This window comes from Dothidotthia symphoricarpi (assembly GCF_010015815.1).
Source record: "Dothidotthia symphoricarpi CBS 119687 unplaced genomic scaffold P153scaffold_24, whole genome shotgun sequence".
Classification (NCBI taxonomy): Eukaryota; Fungi; Ascomycota; class Dothideomycetes; order Pleosporales; family Dothidotthiaceae; genus Dothidotthia; species Dothidotthia symphoricarpi.
In genome coordinates, this window is record NW_022985031.1 from 288497 (window position 1) to 308310 (window position 19814).

The 19814-nt window shown below is 50.1% G+C and overlaps 5 protein-coding genes across 5 annotated transcripts; 2 read left to right on the top strand and 3 right to left on the bottom strand.

Moving 5' to 3' along the window:
• Positions 1-5535: 5535 nt before the first annotated feature.
• On the bottom strand, positions 5536-7314 carry P153DRAFT_361373 (uncharacterized protein; the record flags this gene model as incomplete). The annotated part of the gene is made up of 11 exons (XM_033666982.1): positions 5536-5540; positions 5584-5615; positions 5918-5934; positions 6194-6199; positions 6322-6327; positions 6367-6372; positions 6405-6484; positions 6543-6556; positions 6613-6644; positions 6748-6763; positions 7088-7314. 11 exons carry the CDS (start codon positions 7312-7314, stop codon positions 5536-5538), a joined length of 441 nt encoding a protein of 146 aa, XP_033518591.1.
• Positions 7315-11713: 4399 nt separating this feature from the next.
• On the bottom strand, positions 11714-13234 carry P153DRAFT_254115 (uncharacterized protein; the record flags this gene model as incomplete). Its single annotated transcript, XM_033662758.1, has 2 exons — positions 11714-12626; positions 12789-13234. Coding segments are annotated over 2 exons (1359 nt in total), but the record flags the coding sequence as incomplete, so codon positions are not given.
• Positions 13235-15203: 1969 nt separating this feature from the next.
• On the top strand, positions 15204-17403 carry P153DRAFT_371071 (RIO1-domain-containing protein). Its single transcript, XM_033669177.1, has one exon. It carries the CDS (start codon positions 15311-15313, stop codon positions 16934-16936), a length of 1626 nt encoding a protein of 541 aa, XP_033518593.1. The 5' UTR covers positions 15204-15310; the 3' UTR covers positions 16937-17403.
• On the bottom strand, positions 16873-18066 carry P153DRAFT_411800 (NAD(P)-binding protein; the record flags this gene model as incomplete). The annotated part of the gene is made up of 4 exons (XM_033672092.1): positions 16873-17450; positions 17511-17851; positions 17905-17955; positions 18008-18066. The coding sequence occupies 4 exons, from the start codon at positions 18064-18066 to the stop codon at positions 17026-17028; spliced, it is 876 nt and encodes a 291-aa protein (XP_033518594.1). The 3' UTR covers positions 16873-17025.
• Positions 18067-18209: 143 nt separating this feature from the next.
• P153DRAFT_327207 (yeats-domain-containing protein) lies at positions 18210-19484 on the top strand. Its single transcript, XM_033665322.1, has 2 exons — positions 18210-18264; positions 18316-19484. Exons 1-2 carry the CDS (start codon positions 18232-18234, stop codon positions 19111-19113), a joined length of 831 nt encoding a protein of 276 aa, XP_033518595.1. The 5' UTR covers positions 18210-18231; the 3' UTR covers positions 19114-19484.
• Positions 19485-19814: the final 330 nt, after the last annotated feature.

Below are 19814 nucleotides of genomic sequence, written 5' to 3' on the forward strand. Positions count from 1 at the left end.
TGCTTGTCAACAGCGGAGGCCCGGTCAAGTGCAGCGCGGGCGCGACACAGCCAAGCGCGTGTGCAAACAAGGCCACCTCGGACGGGCGGAGAGCGACTCACCGAGGACAACGAGGACTGCAAACAATGCTGGACAGACAAAAAGCACGTCGTTAGGTCGTTGCGGTCGTGAAGAGAAAGGCGCGGGGACTTGGCAATGCTTTTGGGGCGCGGTTCATAACACGCAAAGAGACAAATCGACGGGAGCCGGGCTGGAAAAATAGCGGAGAGCGTCTGCGTCGTCGGGTCGTGGCGTCGTCGGGTCGTCGTAGCAGTCGTAAGGTCGTTGTTGTGGTCGTCACTCAAGCCGAGCTGTATCTGCAGCTGTATCGATAGTGATTGCTTGAACCCACAAAAACACTGCACGACTCAGGCGTCAGCAGGTGGTGATGCACGGGAAGGGTGCAATGGCATTGACAGGAACCAACCTCCGCCAGTCTATGCGATGAGAAGCAACAAGAGCATGCAGGCTTTTCGCATCTGCGGAGGGGAAGCGGTGGTTTAGAGGCGGAGGTGGTTGGGACGACTCTGATGCTAGTGCTTGCTGGGACCAACCACACAGGAAGAGATAGGCGAGGGCACGGGAAAGCTGGGTCGAGGCGAGGCCAGGCGGTACGGAGCACTCGACGGCAGCCAGACACAAAGAGAGACCGATGTACTGACCCAATTGCTCAGCGAACGGACGCTTGGAGCGCAGAAGTGAAGTCACGGCGATGCTTGGTGCTTGCGGGAGAGGGCGAGGGAGAAGTCGTTCTCGTCGGCAATGCTGCAGAGAATCCTGCACGCTCGACAGCAGGCAGGCCGCAGCTAAGAAGGCTGACCAGGCCAGGCAAGCAGCGCACGACCCGCCACGCAGCCCCGCCGCGCTGGCTCTGGCTATGGCTATGGCTCTGCTCCTCTGCCTACACGGTCGGTGCGCTATGGGACGCCGCTGACAACTTGGTCCGCGAGAGCAGAAGGCTGGTGTCCTGCGAGCGCGGAACGGCGCGGCCAGCAGGACGATGCAGCGTGCACAAGGCGAGACGGCTCCAATGCGTCCATGCTGCAGACTCTCTGCCTGTCTGTACCTAGAGACGCGTGGTGGAGATCTCTGGGGACGCTCGCCGTGCCCAACGCACACCCACGAGCCGCTGCTCGCACACAGCCTACTAAATTCACTACGGGCTTGGTGGGGACTCGCACCAGGCATGGGGGTGGGCCGGCCTGCGCAGCCAGAGCCGAGAGCATATCCCGTGAAAGCACGCCGTTTCACGCGCGACAAGCACAGACGCCGCCATCCACCTTGCCATGGGCTGATGCGCCGATGATGCCGACGACGACGCCGGATACCCAGATAGACAGTTGCTCACGACAGGGCCACCTGCCTATACAACGACGAGTATGCGTGCAAGCGAGCTGGCCCAGCCACCTGACAACAGACGACTGATGATTGACAACTGACGATTGACAGCCGGCCAATGACGCCAGGCGCCAGCATCACAAAGATACAGCACATCAAATGTCCTGTCGTTTGCTGCCCCAGACTCTTCGACCCCCCCTCACCAAGAGGGGTGCAGAAACGGCGGAGGAACTGCTATTTTCGTGGCGTCCTCCTCAACAACACCTCCAACAAGGCCCACTACTGGCAGGGGTTGCCCTCCAGCGTTAGCCGGGCGCCTACGGTTCTCACAGCAGTGTCCTTGGGCATCGGCTGCGATCCCGATAGGGAAAAGACGGCTAGACGACTGCAGCCACTCAGAGAGGTCGGAGATATTCGTGTTGTGCGTTGGCAAACCTGAGGTCAGTTGATTCGGAATAGGCTGGAATGAGCGCAGCATCCCAGCAAGCGATCGGTCAGCATGTCCCTGCCGAACGTTTGTACTTTTCCGCCCACGCTGGGTGAGCAAGCCTGAGTGGCCCGCGAAACGCGACCATTTGCACCCACTTGCTCTGACTCGCAGCGGGAGAGCTTCGTCGACGACGAGGCGGATCTTCAAAGGAACAAGCCCCCAATGCTGGCCAGCCACACTCGCTCTGGAACACGAACTCAATTGTCGGGCTTATCCGCACATGCTTCTCACCCTTATTTCCGCTTCCAAAATGGCGCTCGATGCTTTGGGCAGGACAAACTGGCATCGATGTCCAGCTCAGGCTAAATCGCCACAGGGATGAGCATCGAAGAAGCGGGAGAGACGGACGGTAGACCGTGCAGTTCTGGGCATTGCCGAAATGCAACACGGTTGGAGTGCGAGCATGGTTACCTAACAACACCTCCACCACGCAGAGGCCAACTCTCCACAAGGCTCCAAGAAGCAAAGCAAAACTCCAGAAGGAGTGGATGCTATGTGGAGACTCGAGAGAACGCAACACTCTTGTCACTTCCGCGGGATGCAGCCAGAGGACGGGATGAGCCACACATGGAGGATAAGCGTGCCATGGAGTTCCAGAGTGAATACAAGCTTCACAGACGTGCCGATTGTATCACAAACTTGATGTTGGATGTGGACGCCACGCACAATGATAGGGTATCGTCTCGTTGCGGTGTAGGGATATTGAAATACGTGTACTATGTGTGTTCGACAAGGGGTCAACCGATATGGAAGTAGCCAGCTCAGTCACTTTCCTGCGGTTCTCTCAACCGCTATCCGCGATACTCGTGCTTTCCTATATTCCAGTACCGTGGTAGGATCCCGGTACGGTAACACAGGGACAACCTTTCCGGCCAGCTGAAACAGTTGCTGAGATACAGCATAGTCCGTGCGGGTACCAGTGTCGTCGTAGGTCTACCTTTACAAAGTACTTGCACACCTATCGTTCAAGGATCAGGTTGTCAACACAGGATCATGATCATGATCCTGCCATATCTATGTCATGCGAACGGCACAACCTAGACTCTGGGAGTCGATTTGTCCAACAGATGACATCCACCATGATGCCCGTGTCAGCTTTTTGCCTCAAATGTCAGACCAACTGTTCGCATTCCGTTTGACCCTGCTTGCCGCATAGCCCTGCTTCGACTTTATCCGTAGCTTCTCTCCAGAAATGTGTGGCAAGGGTTCCAGGCTTCTATCACATGTGTATCACTACTGGTGGCGACACTGTTCGTAGGCAAGAAAATACCGCCCCTTCAATCGTCGTCGCAGAGTTAAGTGAGGCTCCAAAAATAAGACGTACATTACACCTAGCTGGTACAGTTGCAAGCATGTCAATGCACTAAAGACAAGACTGTACAACAATATGGACTCAAGCGACCTGTGTAGTAACACAATGTACAAGGTTATTTGCTAGACGTCCCTTGAGAGAAGTCCAGTCATACCACCGTCGCGTGGATTTGACCCGTCTACCTAGCAGATATGCACAAGTGAAAATAAACGTGCAGCGCAGCCGGCGCGATGTGGGAGCGGATCGTGGAGAAAACCAACACACGATACGATAAGCAGTCATCGACACTAGGTGTAACCCTGCCTGATCGGTTACCAACAAGACAACACATGACAGCTATGCTATTCCAGGAGTGCTCAACGAGGGGGTCCCTCGGAAGGGCGCCTCCTGCCGTATCAGCCCATCTCAACGAACACAGTATTTTCGCGAAGCGAGCACGCAGTGGGGTCTGTGTGCCGTCTTGTCCAACTGACGAGGACGATTGTTTTAGGCTCCGAATCCTTGCGCGGGACTCCCCGTGTCTAGATAGAGACAGTAATAATGCTGATGCGACATAATTTCGGGTTATTGGATAAGGTGGCGACCTCGACTACCCTCAACGTCGGAGTTAGCCATTACACACAATATCTTTGTCCACTCGAGACAAGCGTTCCTGCAGCTATAAGGCAATCCCGCAATGCAGTCACGCTTGGGGTGGAGACTGAATTGCAATTGGCTACGTCAATGATGCGACCACCCGCCCTCTGCATATGCGTGTAATGAAGGGCATTCCCTGCGCGGCACTACCCAGCCCGTGCCACCCCTTCCAACCTTCGAGCAGAACCAGAGCGAACTGCTGCGAGGCCATTTTGCTTGCAGTTGCACACGATGCTCGCACTTGTGCCTTGCACTGACCTACACATACGATAATTCCGACACAGCCTTCGATTTCAAACTTAAAGGCCCTCTCTGAGCTTTCGAGACCTTTGGATCAGCATCGCATCCTCGTCGGATCGATCAGATAGGCGTTCATCCGCCAATGAACACCGGCCACGTCAGGAGCCAGCAGAGCCGTTATCGGGCGAGCAAGCCACCGCCGCTCCTTGCATCCCGAAGCAGCTTGTGGGGTGCTCTGCAAATCGTCCCATGATTGGTGCATACATTGACCGGTCGTGTTACCGCTCCACTCCTCTGCTTGTCATCACGACTCGGCTCGCTTGCTGCATCATTCTCTAGCGCTGATTAGGTCAACTCCAGATGATGCTCGCAAAGATCCCCCGGACCTTGACTGTAGCGCTCGACCGTCGAAATGAGGTAGCAATCTCAAGGTTGGACATCTGTTCCCGTCTTGTTAGAGACAAACATCGCAACTCTTGATTCCTCTCACCGCTCTTATTGACATGTCCTCTCATCTCCTAGAATGGATAGAGACATATCTATACAGTGGGTTCTGCGTCATAACAATGCCTGCTGTGTAACAATTTCCTGTATTGTAACAATTAAGTATTGCGCCCTAGGTATTTTTTTACGTACGTAATAATAGCAGCTAGTTAATATTATAATTAGCTAATATTATTATAAGGCTGCTATCCTAAAGGAGTTTAGATACCTAGCTAAAGCCTCTAGTAGCTAAAATTTACTCTTAGCTATTACTTAACTACCTATTTTAAAGCTATTATATAGAGCGCAATTATAGGCTAAGAAGGTAGTATTTATCCTATATAATTACTAACTATTTACTAATAATTTATTAGCCTATACCTTTTAATACTAAGCTTAATTATTACTATTAATACGCCCTTAATAATAAGTAATACTTAGTAATTTAGTAATATACTAAAGAGCACCTTAGGGCTAAATAGTTAATAATAGCTAACTAGGCTTTACGTTAGTTTAGCTATACTATTTAATAATTAATAATTAGTAAGGTACTATTAAGCTGCTTTATATATATTAAGAATATAAGATAGGAAGTAAAGAATAAGCAGTTTAAAAAGAAGACTTATACTATATAGCCTAACCTTAATAATACCTTATTTAAATAGTATATAAGGCTTAAAGCTGCGTATATTCCTATTACTAGTATACTACTTAAGTAGGTAGTAATTAAGCTATAGGTAAAGCTGCTATACTATATAAATTAACTAATACTATTATTCTATAAGGACTTTATTAACAGCTTTAAGAAATACTATAATATAAAGCTTATTAAATAATATAGTAAAGCTATATTAACTAACCTATTAGTAAGCTTAGAGTTAGTAATAATAGAGGTATATAGTATCTATTCTAAGTACACTGCCTATAATACTTATAATATAAATAAAATAGGGCTTTTCTAGCGTTAGGTACTAAAGTAGACGTTAGTAATAAGACCTTAATCTAGTATAAAAAAGTATAAGGAGTAGGTTATAATTAGACTTACCTATAACACTAATAGTAGCTATAAGCTTTCTCCTATTATTATTAGTAAATTAAGACACTCTTAAGTACTTAGTAGTAAGGGTAACCTCCTTATATAAGGCTTCTATTATACCTATTATAGTAATAAAAAAGCCTAGATAACTAGAAAGCTAATAGTAGAGTTTTTATAGGATTTTAATGCTAAGATAGCTAGAAGAAAGGTACTATTAATTCTAGATAGCTTCTTAGCGTATATAAGTATAAAAAAAAGAATATATAAGTAATTATACTATATAAGGTACGTATAAGTAAGCTATTAGTATTATAAATAGGCTAAATCTAAGCTTAAGATTTACCTAAGTTTATAAATATACTATATATTAGTATTTTAATAAACTTCTACTAATATCTATAGACTATTTTAATTAAGTAAGATATAGACCTAATTAAGTAAAGCTTAGGTTACTTAATAAATCTACAGCCTCTAGTTAGCCTAAATATTTAGGGTTTAGAAATATTAAAAATTACCTACCTTATAATACTAATAGATTACCCCTTTATTTCTATACTTAACTCTAAGTTTTTATACTAACTTATAACTTATAGAGTTATTTTTCTACTACTAAACGTACCTTATACTATTAACTATATAATTAAGGTATTATCTAGAACTTTAAGTATAAATAAAGAGCTCCTTAGCTTAAATTCTTTATATAGAAAAGCCTAGATAGGTATAATACTATTAAAGTAATAAACCTACTCTATACTATTTAATAGATAGTAATAGCGTAGGAAGGTATCTTACCTTAGACTATTACTAATTACTAGTATAGTAGTACTTACTATAATATATATTATAGTCCTTAGTTCCTTTCTCCTTATAATTATAAGAATATTAAGGAGCTTCTTACAAAGCTTATATACTAATAAAATATATACTTTACTATAAGCCTTAATTACTTTATAAACAAGTTTATTAACCTAGTAGATAAGCACTATATTAATATTAAGCTAGCTAAAATTATTAATTATATAGTAGAGCTATACCTACTAGAGAATAATAAGGATAAAGAGAATACCTCTCTAGTACATCTATTTATATATAAATAAGGTTATAAGCTTATTAAGTAACTCTTATAGTATAAGGGTAGTAATAAGGATACGCAGGATACTTATATAAGCGTACTCTAGGTACTAAGAGGCTATATTAGGTAGAGGTTAATAGCAGAATATACTACTATATAGGAACAGTAAAGTATTTATAATTACTTTAGATAATTTATAAATATACTATTTTTACTAGCTATATACTGTTTTTTTAGAACTATATAATGTACTAAGGAATTCTGCTCTGTAATAATATAGGCGTAGTAACAATATTTATCTTGTCCTAATAGGTATTATTATAACGCAGAACCTACTGTACCTGTGTTCTTTGTATAGTATACAACGATTGAACTGGACGATCGACCTACCATCAAGTCTCAAGGTGTGCTGACTTTTCGGGGCTATGGGTCAAAGCTTACTTCACTGTGGAGGCTGGTGTCTCCACCTCCAGGAAGCGAGACGTTGAAACTCGCCGTATCGACGTCTGTCGTTGCACAGCGTCCCTAAAGCAACATTGCGCGTGTTTTCGTCTCACAGATGCCATGTCACAAGTTGGCAACCGTTTCTCATCAGAGCGCAGTGGCTTCTGCCGCTTGCCATGCACGACACGTCTATGTGTGTCTTTGACCGTTACGTTGGAGTACATTTCGGTTCAACTAGATAATTTTAAAGAAACACTGTATTGGCAGAGTCCTTAACAGTACTTCTATTAAGATGGTGTCTCGTGTATACACCGCAAGTTCGACGTTGATGGCAAATATAAGTACTTTTTCTTGAAGGCGTTTTATGTCAGGATGTAAACATAACCTGCCATGCATGTCCAAGCATCACTGCTGCCACATTTATGGATCACGAAGATTCGTTATGCAGCTGCGGGAGGCAGGACGTATCCTGCAGGCGGCAGGTCAAATATTGACCCTTGCTCAAGGATCGATATACCTTCGCCTCCAAGCGGTATATGCTCAGGACCATCCTTCGATAAACTCTGAGCAAGTTCCTCTTTCATCACTCCACATGGCGAGTCAGCGGTGTATTACCAAGGATCATGCTTTGTGGAGCATACCGAGGCACACGACTAACAATATGGGCGCTTTTACTAATCCACATGTAACCGTGGCTATGCGATGGGATTGCGCCCCAATCCAAGCGACGCTACCAGCTGCATCAACCGTGGTCCACTCCAACACGCGAGGTGGAACCCAAAGTTCTAGAGGACCGTGAGGTGGTTGGGAAGATGGCTGCGCAGACGCAAATCTCTGCATGCTCGCGGGCCGAGATGAGCCGCACCCGGGATTGCTAGTTGGGGCTTGGACTCTGCCCCCAACCTGCACAGGTTCATCACAAGCCTGCGATTCATGTCTGGAACGCCTCTTTGACCTCGGAATATCTCTCGGTATTGCACGAGACATCCTACACCCTCACTTCAATAATCTCGCATATTGGGTGGGTGCTCGGCGCTCAATGTCGTATCGAGCAGAGAAACGCTAAAAACCTGGAGAACTGAAGTGTGAACATGCGTTGATGATTAACCATGCATCGTCTCAGATCTTCCGACGTCGAGTAATGTACATGCGTTGCCGTTCCGTAGTAACTTCTGCATGCTTAATGCTTGACCCTGCATCCTGCCTTCTGTTGCTGCATGCATATACGCGGTTGTAATCCCCCCAAGATTCCTGTTCCAGGTTTGGAGGCGAAACGGTCCGGTAGCCTCAGTCACATGTGGGGATGAATGTATCGACAGCTAAACACATATGTTCTGATTCCACGATGTCGCAGTCTCCTACTCAGTCTGATGAAATCGATATGATCGATATAAGCGTTGTGTGGTCGCAGAGAAACGCGCAACCTTTGAGTTCGACTTACGGCGAAAGCAACAGTCTTGAAATCTCCAACATTAGACATTCTCTGCCAATACACCCTGCAATCTATCTGATCTCCTGATAAACCCCCCTGTACATCGTCGATTCTCGTTTCTTGACATGTTCGTTTGAATCAACCGACTTGAATAAACAAATATGCTTCTCAGGTGATGGAATTACAGTTTCAGCATATTTGTTTCATGCAACTCTTCTGCTGGCACATCATGAAACGAGTCTAATCAGGAGAATCAAGACGCGAGACCATGAGAAATTAACCACCAATTGAGTTTGACTTGATTTCCAAGACTTTCATTCGATCCATTTCTGACTTCGACCTCTCTCCATAACTATTCAATCACTCCACTACTTACCTTCTTCAATATTGAAGTCAAGATATCACACTCATACAATTAAGTTGCTGTGTTCCAGATTCCTTGTCTAAGCATTGTCCATGGAAGAGTGAAGTTCTTGCATGTGTTATTGGTATACCTAGCGTCGCAGGAAGACTGAGCGTGCAAAATTCAGATAAGTTTACAGTGCATCTGTTGTTTACGCGGACGTTTAAGATATATACATATGTTTAAGATTTGTATCTCTAAGTTACCTTTTAGTGCTATTCTTACTTGAATAAACATCGCAGTGTCTAAGTTACAAATACAATTCGAGTGTATGGGACAGTTAACATAACGCAGCAAGAGTGCACCAGTGTATATCTTACGTTGTGTTACAAGTTTTATCATCTTGATCCAACTTGTATAGCATAACGCCTGGTCTGATTTGTGTAGTATTTTTCGGTACAATATGTAGGTCGCATTGCTGATACTAAACCAGTGCTGATAAATGTTCTACCTATAATACTAACGACTATGCGTGTTGTCTATTTTCGACTTTCTTGTAGAAGCTTCTATTCGTTAGAGACCGATTAAACTTAGATCTTTATAGAAAGAAAAGTACGACTTCTTAAGATAGTTAAGATTGTGTTCTGTAAAGATTTGCTTGAGCGAGTATCTTGCGTAACAGTAGACCATTAATCTTTTACAGAAGACATGTAGACAACCGGACAAAGCTTTTTGTACTTTTTGGAGTATACATCCTATACATGTTTAAATAGGTAGCCTATCCTCGGTCTGGGGCGCACTGTCTAAGTAGCAGCTTTGTGTTCAATTCAGTGTCGTCCTGGGGTAGTAGGAAAATACAAGTATAAAACTCAACTGGGTCTAGATTACTTATAAGTTGTAATGAATTACGATTAGTCGCAATAAAGCATTTTAACTATTTACTGCTTTTCTTAGTTACTATAGAGTTTGTTACTTATTTTTATCCTGCCTACATACTCTAGAGTACACATGTCGCAGAAACTCAGACCAGGTCTATAGAGGGTAAGGTAAGACTTATGCAGATAGTGTAGATATATAGTAGTTAGACTTTCTGCTAAGAAGGAAGTAACTTCCTTGTTAACTTTTCGCTAAGAAGGAAGAAACTTCCTCGTTAGACTTTTTGCCAAGAAGGAAGTGACTTCCTTGTTAGATTTTCTGCCTTCCTTGTTAGATTTTCTGCTAAGAAGGAAGTAACTTCCTTCTTAGAAGCCGTACTTTTATCAAGTATACAACACCAACTAGTATTTAAATAAATCCTAAAAACGCAACTTTTATATAACTGTTGCAGCTTTTAAAGATCTTTAAATTATTGTTAGTGTTTTTAGGAAATCTAAGTTGAAATTGAAATTCTTAAATACTTGCAGCGAATAGTGGCTTAAATATAGCAATTAGCAGGGCAAAACATGTACAACAAAATATATCGAGTAAAACAAGTTTATTCCCTTTCTATGTGTTAGAGTGTAAGTCTACTCGTTGGTAGTTGCATTAGTTTTTCTCTTCCAGACCTAATCCCTTCGTTCTACCAACTATGCATTTACTATTATTGCTATCCCACGACACAATTATCTCTATATACACAACCTAAAATTAACTATCTATCTTTAACGCAGTTCGATATTTTTCTAAATCTAAACATTAATTTGGTTGTACTAATCTAACAGCTACCACCCAAGAAGCAGTTTATATTTATTAAATGTTTTAACATCCACTTGCGTCAAGGTCAACCTGTCGTGAAGTTGTAGAAGTATTCTGGCACATTAAAAGTTGTTTATAAGTGCGGACAAATATATATATATTACTTCAACAGAATAGTCTGGCTTTACACTGCTTTCAAGTGTTGGGAAATATGTTAACATTTTAGGTTGTGCATTCACTTCATGAGGTATATTTGTTCTTCTCTTCTGAGATATGGTTCAATGATATTAAGATCAGCGAGTAGCATGTTGATTGGAAGGATGACTAGAGGGCAATCAAGAGAATATAGAGCCAGTCCCGCGAGTCAGCAGAGAACCTCGGGGTGAAATAGATCTCGCTGGTCATCGACGTACATCGAACGAAAGGTCGGAAGGTCTGAAGGCAAAAATTGAATGAACAGTCCCGATTATTGTGCAAGAGACCGTGAATAAAGAGTATACATTATATTGACAGCAATCATCGCGTTCCATGATTAGAAACTAATAATACAATATCTTCAACTAGCTAGCAAGCAGGTGGACAAAGGAAAAGCCCCAATGTACACGGTAAGGTGAGTATCACCTTACAAGGCGCGACGAGCACGGGCAGCGAAGGATCCAGCGAAGCGGCGAGCCGGGGCAACTGGGTCGGGGGAGGTGTTGGTCTCCTCAACGGGAGCGGCATCGTCAGTAGGGCCGGCCTCATCAGAAGGAGCAGTCTCCTCGGGAGTAGTCTCAGGGGTGGTGGTCTCCTCTGGGGTGGTCTCGGGAGTTGTCTCCTCGGTGGGGATCTCGACGGGCTTGTTGGCCTCATCATCAGTGACAGGGGCAGTGGAGTTGTCGTTGGTGGGGAGTTCGACAGGCTTGTTGGTCTCATCCTCAACAGGGGCAGTGGAGTTGTCGCTGGTGGGGAGCTCCTCAACGGGAGCCTCGTCCTTCGGTGCCTCCTCAACGGGGGTCTCATCCTTGGGGGCCTCCTCGACAGGGGTCTCATCCTTGGGCTCCTCCTCTACTGGGTGCTCCTCGTCTTTGGGCTCCTCCTCAACGGGGTGCTCCTCGTCCTTGTTCTCCTCAGTCTTGTTGCCAGTGGAGTACTCATCACCCTTGTTGTCGTAGGTTGGGTACTCGTCGTAGCTGGGGGTGGCGGACGGGTAGCTGGGGTCCTCGTACTTGTCGGTCTTGGTGCTGACCGATGGGTAGGAGGAGGCCGAGTACTTGTCACCGTGGACAGGGGTGGAGGTGGCATAGCTGGAGTAGTCGCTGCTCTTGGCGGACTTGGTGTGGTGGTCGTCACCGTGAGCAGGGGTGGAAGTAGCGTAGCTGGGGTAGTCGCCGGTCTTGGAGCTCATGGAGTAGTAGTCAGCGCCGCTGGAGTAAGCAGGTGTCTCCTTGGGGTGGTCGTAGGTCTTGGTCTGCTTGAACTCGCAAGTGTAGGGCTTGCTGGGGTCGGTGATGGTGACGGTCTCAGCATCGTAGTGGTAGACACCGGGAGCATAAGTCACAGGAGTGGGGTATGCGAACTCAGTGTCGTGGTCGTAGACCGTGGTGGTGGGCTTAGCGATCTCGCACTTGCCAGCCTTGGGGCAGTAGACAGTGACGGTCTTGACAACGGTCGAGGTGACGGTCTTGCCATCGCTGACACCAGTCTCGTAAGCGCCATAAGCGCCAGTGACAGTGCAGGGAGCATCAACGTCGGTGTAAGCACCACCGTAGGTGACAGGAGCTCCGGCCTTAGCAGTGGCGTAAGCCTCTGAACCCTTGGTGATTGGGTGGTCAACGTAGACGTCCTTGCTGGGGTTGGTGTAAACACCGGCCTTCTCGTAGGTCTTGACGTCCTCGGGAGTGCCGTACTTGAGGTCATCGTCGTACTCGGACCACTTTCCGTCCTTGTACTCCTTGACCTTGACGGGCTGGTGGTCCTTCAGATCACCACGGAGACCAGATCCGGGGTAGCCGACCATGGCGTGTGGGCCGAGATCCTTGTAGCTGGCCTCGTAGCTCTTCTCGTAGAGCTCGTACCACTCAGTTGACTTGTCGTCGGATGAACCGCTGTTGGTCTTGGACCACTCCTTGTACTCAAGCGCCTTATCGCAGGTGCTTTTGTAGTCGGAGTAGCCGTTGTACTCGGCGGAGCTCTTGCAGTCAGCCGGGTAATCGCTGTACTTGATCGACTTGTCGCAAGCCGTCTTGTAGTCAGAGGTATCCTTGTACTCAGCAGAGCTCTTGCAGTCGGCCTTCATGAAGTCATCCTTCTTGTAGCTAGTCGGGGTGGGCGTAGCGGAGTTGGTCTTGGTCGACTTGGTCTTGTAGATGGTGACGATCTGCTCGGTCTTGGTGACCGTCACATCCTTGTTGTCGTAGTCCTTGATAACCGTGGAGACGTACTTCTCGTCGTTCCACTTGCCGCACTTGTCACCGTCCTTGCTGACGCAAGTCGGGTAAGCCTGGTACTGCGAAGTGATGGTGACGGGGGGCTTTCCGTAGCCGGGTGTCATGGTAGCGTATCCATAGACGTTGGTGGAGGTCTCTCCGTATCCACCGTTTCCGCCCTTGGAGGAGGGGTAGACGATGGTGGAAGACGACGTGTTGTTGTAGCTGCCGTAACCGTAGGCCTCAGAGGCAGCTGCGGTAGCGGCGAAGATGATTGCGTATCTCATGGTGGCGTAGGGGTTGGTATTAAGCAATTATTATTGATAGTAATGAGTGTATTGGGGTAAAAGCAAGTAAAGAGTGTGAGTGCGAAGAAGCTGTCTGGTCCGGTCGAATGAGTGACTGTGGATGAGGAATTCAGTTGTACGAGACAAGAAGCCTATATATGCTTTTTGTAGAGGTACTTGAAATTGCGTCCATGTACCCCTGATTCTGACCATCACCCGCGCGGTTGAGGATGTGTAGTGTAAGCTCATGCAGGACCACTAGTGTAGATGTGCCTGACACCTGAACCGTGGGTTCTTGGTAAAGCCGCTCCACATCCTGCCGTTTTCAGCTTTCGGGCAATTAGATGCTCCTACAGAAGCCTTTTTCCATGGATTTTCTTATCTCCTTGTGCTCTTGATCGCGAGGTCCTGGCGGAGATGTAAGCTTTCTATAAGACACTCTCGAGGTCGACCTGACTGAAAATGTTCATGTTCATCCCAGGCAAGGCCCTACACAGGGCTGAACAGCTAAGCAGCTGAACGGCTGACACTAAGTCTGTGGCTGATATCTGGACCTACGCCAGTGTGATAGGGTTCCGTGCTATCGTATTGCTTTACCTCATTCAGCCGCCCAGGTTCTGCATGGGCACTCAAAAAAGATCCCCTGGGTCCGCATAAGCACTAGCGATGATCCAGTTCTCCTCCGTACGCTTCCCCGCAGTCGAATCTCCCGGCTAGCTGTTAATGTTGCGGAGCTGAGTCCGCACGGAACTTTCTTGGCTTTTTGCGACGAAGGCAGACACCGTCGCAAAGCTTTGGCGATCGAAGTTGAAGTTCCATTGTGACCTGAGGCGTTTGGTGTTAGTCTTTCGAATCGTCTGCTTCTTGCTTTGGACTTTCTGCCTCTGCCTGGGGTTCGACAAGATGCAGAAGCTATGTCATGGAGTCGAGGTTCAGCTAGCCACAGATCTGTATGCAATCGATTACCCCTGGTGCCTTGCGCTAGTGTCGAGCCGAGTCTTCGGAACCCGGGCCTGATCGTCGCAAGGAGACTCCTCGACGCCCCGCTGATGCGTTTGTTGATCGACACCACGATGTTCAGCGGGCCGTGTTCAACTTTTTGGTGACGAGAGTGATGGATTCTGCATATTTCCGACTGTAGATTCTGAGAGAGTCACGAGCGGCTAGGCGTCCCACTCCGGAGATCCACATACCACAGGTCGCGCGCAATGTCAAGTAAGTGGCATGAGCGCGGGTACCTTGGCTTCCAGGCGGTTCGTTAGCGTATCGTGTCCTGGTGATGGCGCTGGAATCAATGATTTCCAAGAACTTCAGCTCTTGGCGAGAGTGCCTAAGGTCAGTCCATGCCAAATTGTGTCGGACCACGGCAAGAGTGAGCTCTGTCATGGCGAGGCTACAACCTCATTGAATCCCACCCACGTCGTTTTGGCTGCCTGAGTTTCTGCTGGACGCCTGTGGCTTTGACGATCTTCAAATTTGATGCCGCACGATGCAGTTGTACTGATGCAGTCATGATGCTGGCGGAATAGGGGGAGCTTTCTTGATTGAGTTGTGCAGACGTGAATTGTGAGTGTTGAAGCATGCCCTGCGTGTCCCAGCGGACTCTGCTGTTCTCATGTCTGCTACATGTGGCGTTGACGTAGGCCGTTGATGTCAAGTGTTCTGTTCACGATGGACGTCCATGTACGCCGAGCTTCCTCTGGATGAGCAGGTGAAGCACATGGTGTCTGTTGGACAAGGTTGATATCTTTCATTCGAAAGCATAATGGGTTACTCATATACTGATTGGAGCATTGACTTGTGCTTCCACTGTTGCTGTTGTCATGGATTGAATGGTGAGCAGGCTGGAGAGATGCAAGACTAAGCAGTGCAGGCAGGGGTGGTTCGCCGCCTTGCCCCGCCCCCGCTATTCTGCCACAGGCAGCGCGTCGACTTGGGCGATTTTTTTTAAAATCGACGCCGCACACTCCGCCCGCGCCACCATCACCGTCAAGATACCCTACCCAACGCACAACCACCCCATACATCCCACACACACCCTTGGATAAGCGGCCTTTGCCAACAAGTGCGTTGAAAATGACGAGCACAGAGGCGGCCGAGCAGCAGCTCGAGGTTCCCCACACGGTCGAACAGCCCGAGGCCAGCGAGCCAGCGGCAGGCGACGAGCATGACGACGACATTGACGACCTGTTCGACGAGTCGGAAGACGAGGCCCACGAGCTGGTGGGGTCGTCGGGAAACGCGCACGACTACACAAAAGCGTACAACCGCCAGCGCAAACTCAACGACACATCCATCGCCGCCGACCACAAGCCCAAGACGAACGCGCAAAAGCCCACGGCCAACACAAAGGCCTCGCTCGACGACGAGGTCGCATCGCTCGCGAAACATGCCAGCAAGATCCGCCTCAACGACCGCTTCGTCGGCGCAACGGGTGGCGCTGCGCGAGACAAGGACAAGGCCGACCGCGCCACGACGGAGCAGGTGCTCGACCGACGCACCCAGATGATTCTGCTGCAGCTCATCAACCGCAACACCATGTCGGAGATCCACGGCGTCATTTCGACGGGCAAGGAGGCCAACGTCTACCACGCCATCACAGAGTCCGACGACGCCGACCCCATCCACCGCGCCGTCAAGGTGTACAAGACGTCGATTCTCGTCTTCAAGGACCGCGCAAAGTACGTCGAGGGCGAGTTCCGCTTCCGCCAGGGATACAACAAGAGCAACAACCGCGCCATGGTGAAGATGTGGGCCGACAAGGAGCGCAGGAATCTGGCGCGCATCCACGACGCCGGCATCCCGTCGCCTGAACCCGTGGCGCTGCGACAGCATGTGCTCGTCATGGGCTTCGTGGGCGACAGGAAGGGCAAGGCGGCTCCGCGACTGAAGGATGTGCGCTTCGAGGGCCTGACGTCGGAAGAGGAGGACACGAAATGGACCGAGCTGTACGTGCAGATGCTGGCCTACATGCGCATCCTGTACCACACGTGTCGTCTCGTGCATGCCGATCTGAGCGAGTACAACGTCCTCTTCCACGACGGGAAGCAGTGGATCATCGATGTCTCGCAGGCCGTCGAGCACGACCATCCACGGTCGCTCGAGTTCCTGCGCATGGATGTCAAGAACGTGTCTGATTTCTTCCGGTCGCGCAATGTCGAGGTACTCAGTGAACGGCGGGCGTTTGTGTTTGTCACGAGCGACGTAGGGGCCAAAGAGAACAAGGACATGGACAAGATCGAGGAGCAGGTTTATGAGCTGTTCAACAAAGGCGAGGCACTGACGGAGGAAGAGAAGCGCAAGGAGGAGCAAGGGGATGACGTCTTCCGCAACCAGTACATACCGCAGACGCTGGACCAAGTCTACGATATTGAGCGCGACGCCGAACTCGTCAACAAGGGCGAGGGCGAGGGGCTGGTATATCAGGGGTTGTTGGCGGACAAGGTGGTCAACAACGAGTCGGACGCTTCCGAGCATGACTCTGACGCAAACTCGGAGGGATCAGATGGGAATTCAGACGGGTCCGAGGTGGACCAGAGCATCTTCGACAAGGGGCCGGCGCGGGGCAAGAAGAACATGGACAAGGACGAGAAGCGGGACCACAAGAAGTCGATCAAGGAGGAGAAGCGCGAGAAGCGCAAGGACAAGATTCCCAAGCACGTCAAGAAGAAGCTGGTGGCGCAGTCGAGCAGGAAAAAGTGAGGTGGGCGTGTATTGTGTACATGTAGGAGCTACTTCAAGTCGTTATTCTATCATGTATGTCTTGCTGGTCACCACGTCAAGCACTCCTGCTACAGCATGTTCTTCCGCCACGCGCGTGTGCCCAGGCGTTCAATCTCGGGCACCTCGACTGGCCCGCGGACGTCCTGGTCTTCTAGGGCCTCGACAACTGCGGCACCGACGAGATCGGCCTTCAAGGGCTTGATACCCCCAGCGCCCATGGCCCACGTCAGACGGCCACCGACGGCGCTGTTCACCATGGCGGCGATGCCACTGACGGCGGCGATGGGCATGGTGAAGGAGCGCGAGGCGTCGTAGAGGAAGGGGGCGCGGATGAAGACGGAGCGCATCGAGGGGAAGGTGGTGCTGATGATGGACTCGGCCTCGCGCTTGGTGTTGATGTAGCGGGCGGGCAGGATCGGGGTGCCGGCGGCGGCCGAGATGTAGAGGTAGGCGGGCACCTTTTTCTGCGAGGCTTCGTGGGCGAGGGAGACGGCTGGCACGGTCAGTCAATGGGGCGAGGGGAGGTCAGAGGAGGGGAGGGGCGTCGACGCACCAGTGTCGCGGTTCATGACTTCGTAGGTGAGCTGGCCGTCGCTCTCCTGCGGGGCCAGCCTCTCCCCCTCTCGGCGCTGCAGAGGGTCCTGGGTGCCTGCCTTGGTGGTGCTAAAGGCGCGCTGCAGGCCCTTGATGGGCGACTCGCGGCCCGACACGACGCCCTTGTAGTCTGCCTCGAGGAGGATGCCCATGGAATGCACCACGGCGTCGGCCCCCTCGAGGTGCTGCACATACGAGGCCGGGTCGAGAATGTCGCCCTTCTGCCACGACACGTCCGACGACCAGTCGGGGGCTGTTTGGTGCGACGAAATCGACGGCCAGTGTGGGGTTCCCGAGCGTCTGGGGGCGCGTTAGACGGTGGAGGGGGAAGCAGAGGCTCGCGGCGCCCTCACGAGATGGATGTCACGGCCCATCCGCGGTGTGCTGCCGCTTTGCAGATGCGGCTGCCTGGGATTGTTGCCTTAGACGTGACTTGATGGACAGATGAGTATACACACACCCAGAAAACCATTCCCCCCGCACACGACGAGCTTCTTCTGTGCTGCCGACGCCATTGTGTATGTGAGTGGTTGTGTATGTGTTGAGGTGCGGGCGTCGAGCTCGAGTGCTGACATCACCCCCGACGCGTAGGGCTGACAGGGTGCCGCCGCTAGACTTTGTAGCTCCAACTCGGCCTCGCGCGCCCTGCACAGCTCCAAGACGACGCACCACCGCACAGCATGCCCGCCCCCGCCGCAAGCAAGCGCGTCAAGGTGAGCCGCCTGCCCTCATGGCCCTCGCCCCGCTAATGCACACGCGTCCAGAACAAGCGCGTCAGCCGCAACATCATCATCGGCTCCGAGGCCTGGCAGCTGCCCCCCGTCGGCCACCCCGACCGCCCCAAAGGCGTGCCCGACGACCACACCAAGCGCTGGACCGTCTACGTGCGCCAGCCCGACGGCGACCCCGCCATCACCGCCTGGCTCAACAAGGTCCAGTTCAAGATCTTCAACACGTACGAGAACCCGCTGCGCACCTGCGAGAGCCCGCCCTTCGACGTGACCGAGACGGGCTGGGGCGGCTTCAACATCGACATCCGCCTGCACTTTCAGCCTGCCTCGGGCGAGAAGGCCCAGTACCGCCAGCACTTCCTGCAGCTCGAAAAATACGGCGACGATGCCATGCAGGCCGAGCAGGAGCGCACCGGCTGCGTGCGCTCGGAGTTCCTCGAGGTCGTCCAGTTCAACGAGCCCACCGAGGCCCTGTACGACGCCCTGACCGCAGAGGACCAGTGGAACTACCTGACCCCCGCAAAGGGCGGCAGCAAGAAGGCCTCGCTGGGTCCCAACGGCAGGCTGAAGCGCGGCCTGCCCAACGGCGAACGCAGCGCCCAGCTGCCCGAAAAGGGCGCCGACGACATCCCCTTCAGCCAGGAGCAGGAGCAGGCCTTGATTGACTTTCTCAAGGCCAAGATGGACGACGTCGATGCCGCCTACAAAAAGGAGCTCAAGGCGAGGGAGGACCAGGAGAAGAACCTGCACGCCCTAAGGCAGGAGCTCGGACACGAAGCCGCACAGCTGGCTGCCCAGCAGGCCAGCGGCGATCGCAGTCGCCGGAGGTGAGGGAACAGCCTTCTTGGGCCTCAGTGCCTGATTGACTCGACGCTCATGGCCCTGCAACTCACACCAACACGCGCCCATTGTGGCATAACGAGAGTCCGCCAGCAACATGCCCGTGCTCTTGTTCGTTCTGCTTGCCATGCTGACATTGCCGAGTAACAACAGACGCCTCGACCTTGCGCGTGAGCTCAAGTAGTTTGACAATGATACGCAAGACTTTCTGGACGGTCCCCACAGGCGCCATCCTTGATATTGCAACCGAGTGCGTGGCGTGGCCGGCGTTGGGGACTAGGTTGTAGTGAATTGTTGATACACATTGGCCTGTTTTGACCATGTCTTTCTTCAAGGCTGTGTGGCAATGTACCTCCATGAGTATACATATTTGGTGTGAGATGCTGAATCTCCAGTTTGAACCATAACTTACTGTAGCCTACTACCTATATATCAATACCATCATATTACAAACCACGAAAACTGCATGCTCAGAATGGGTGCGGTTGCGCGCTAGATCCAAGGATCAACAGTTGTGTAAGCCGTTGATCGTGCACAAGACCAAATATTTTCCTACAACTCTTCACATGTCCATCTCCTTTACCCGCCATGATCACGTGATGTGACGTCCTGACACCCCACCGTCGCATTGGGATCCTCACGGCGGTAGATCGTTTCGTCATATTCCTCCAAGAACGTGTGAGATCGCCTAG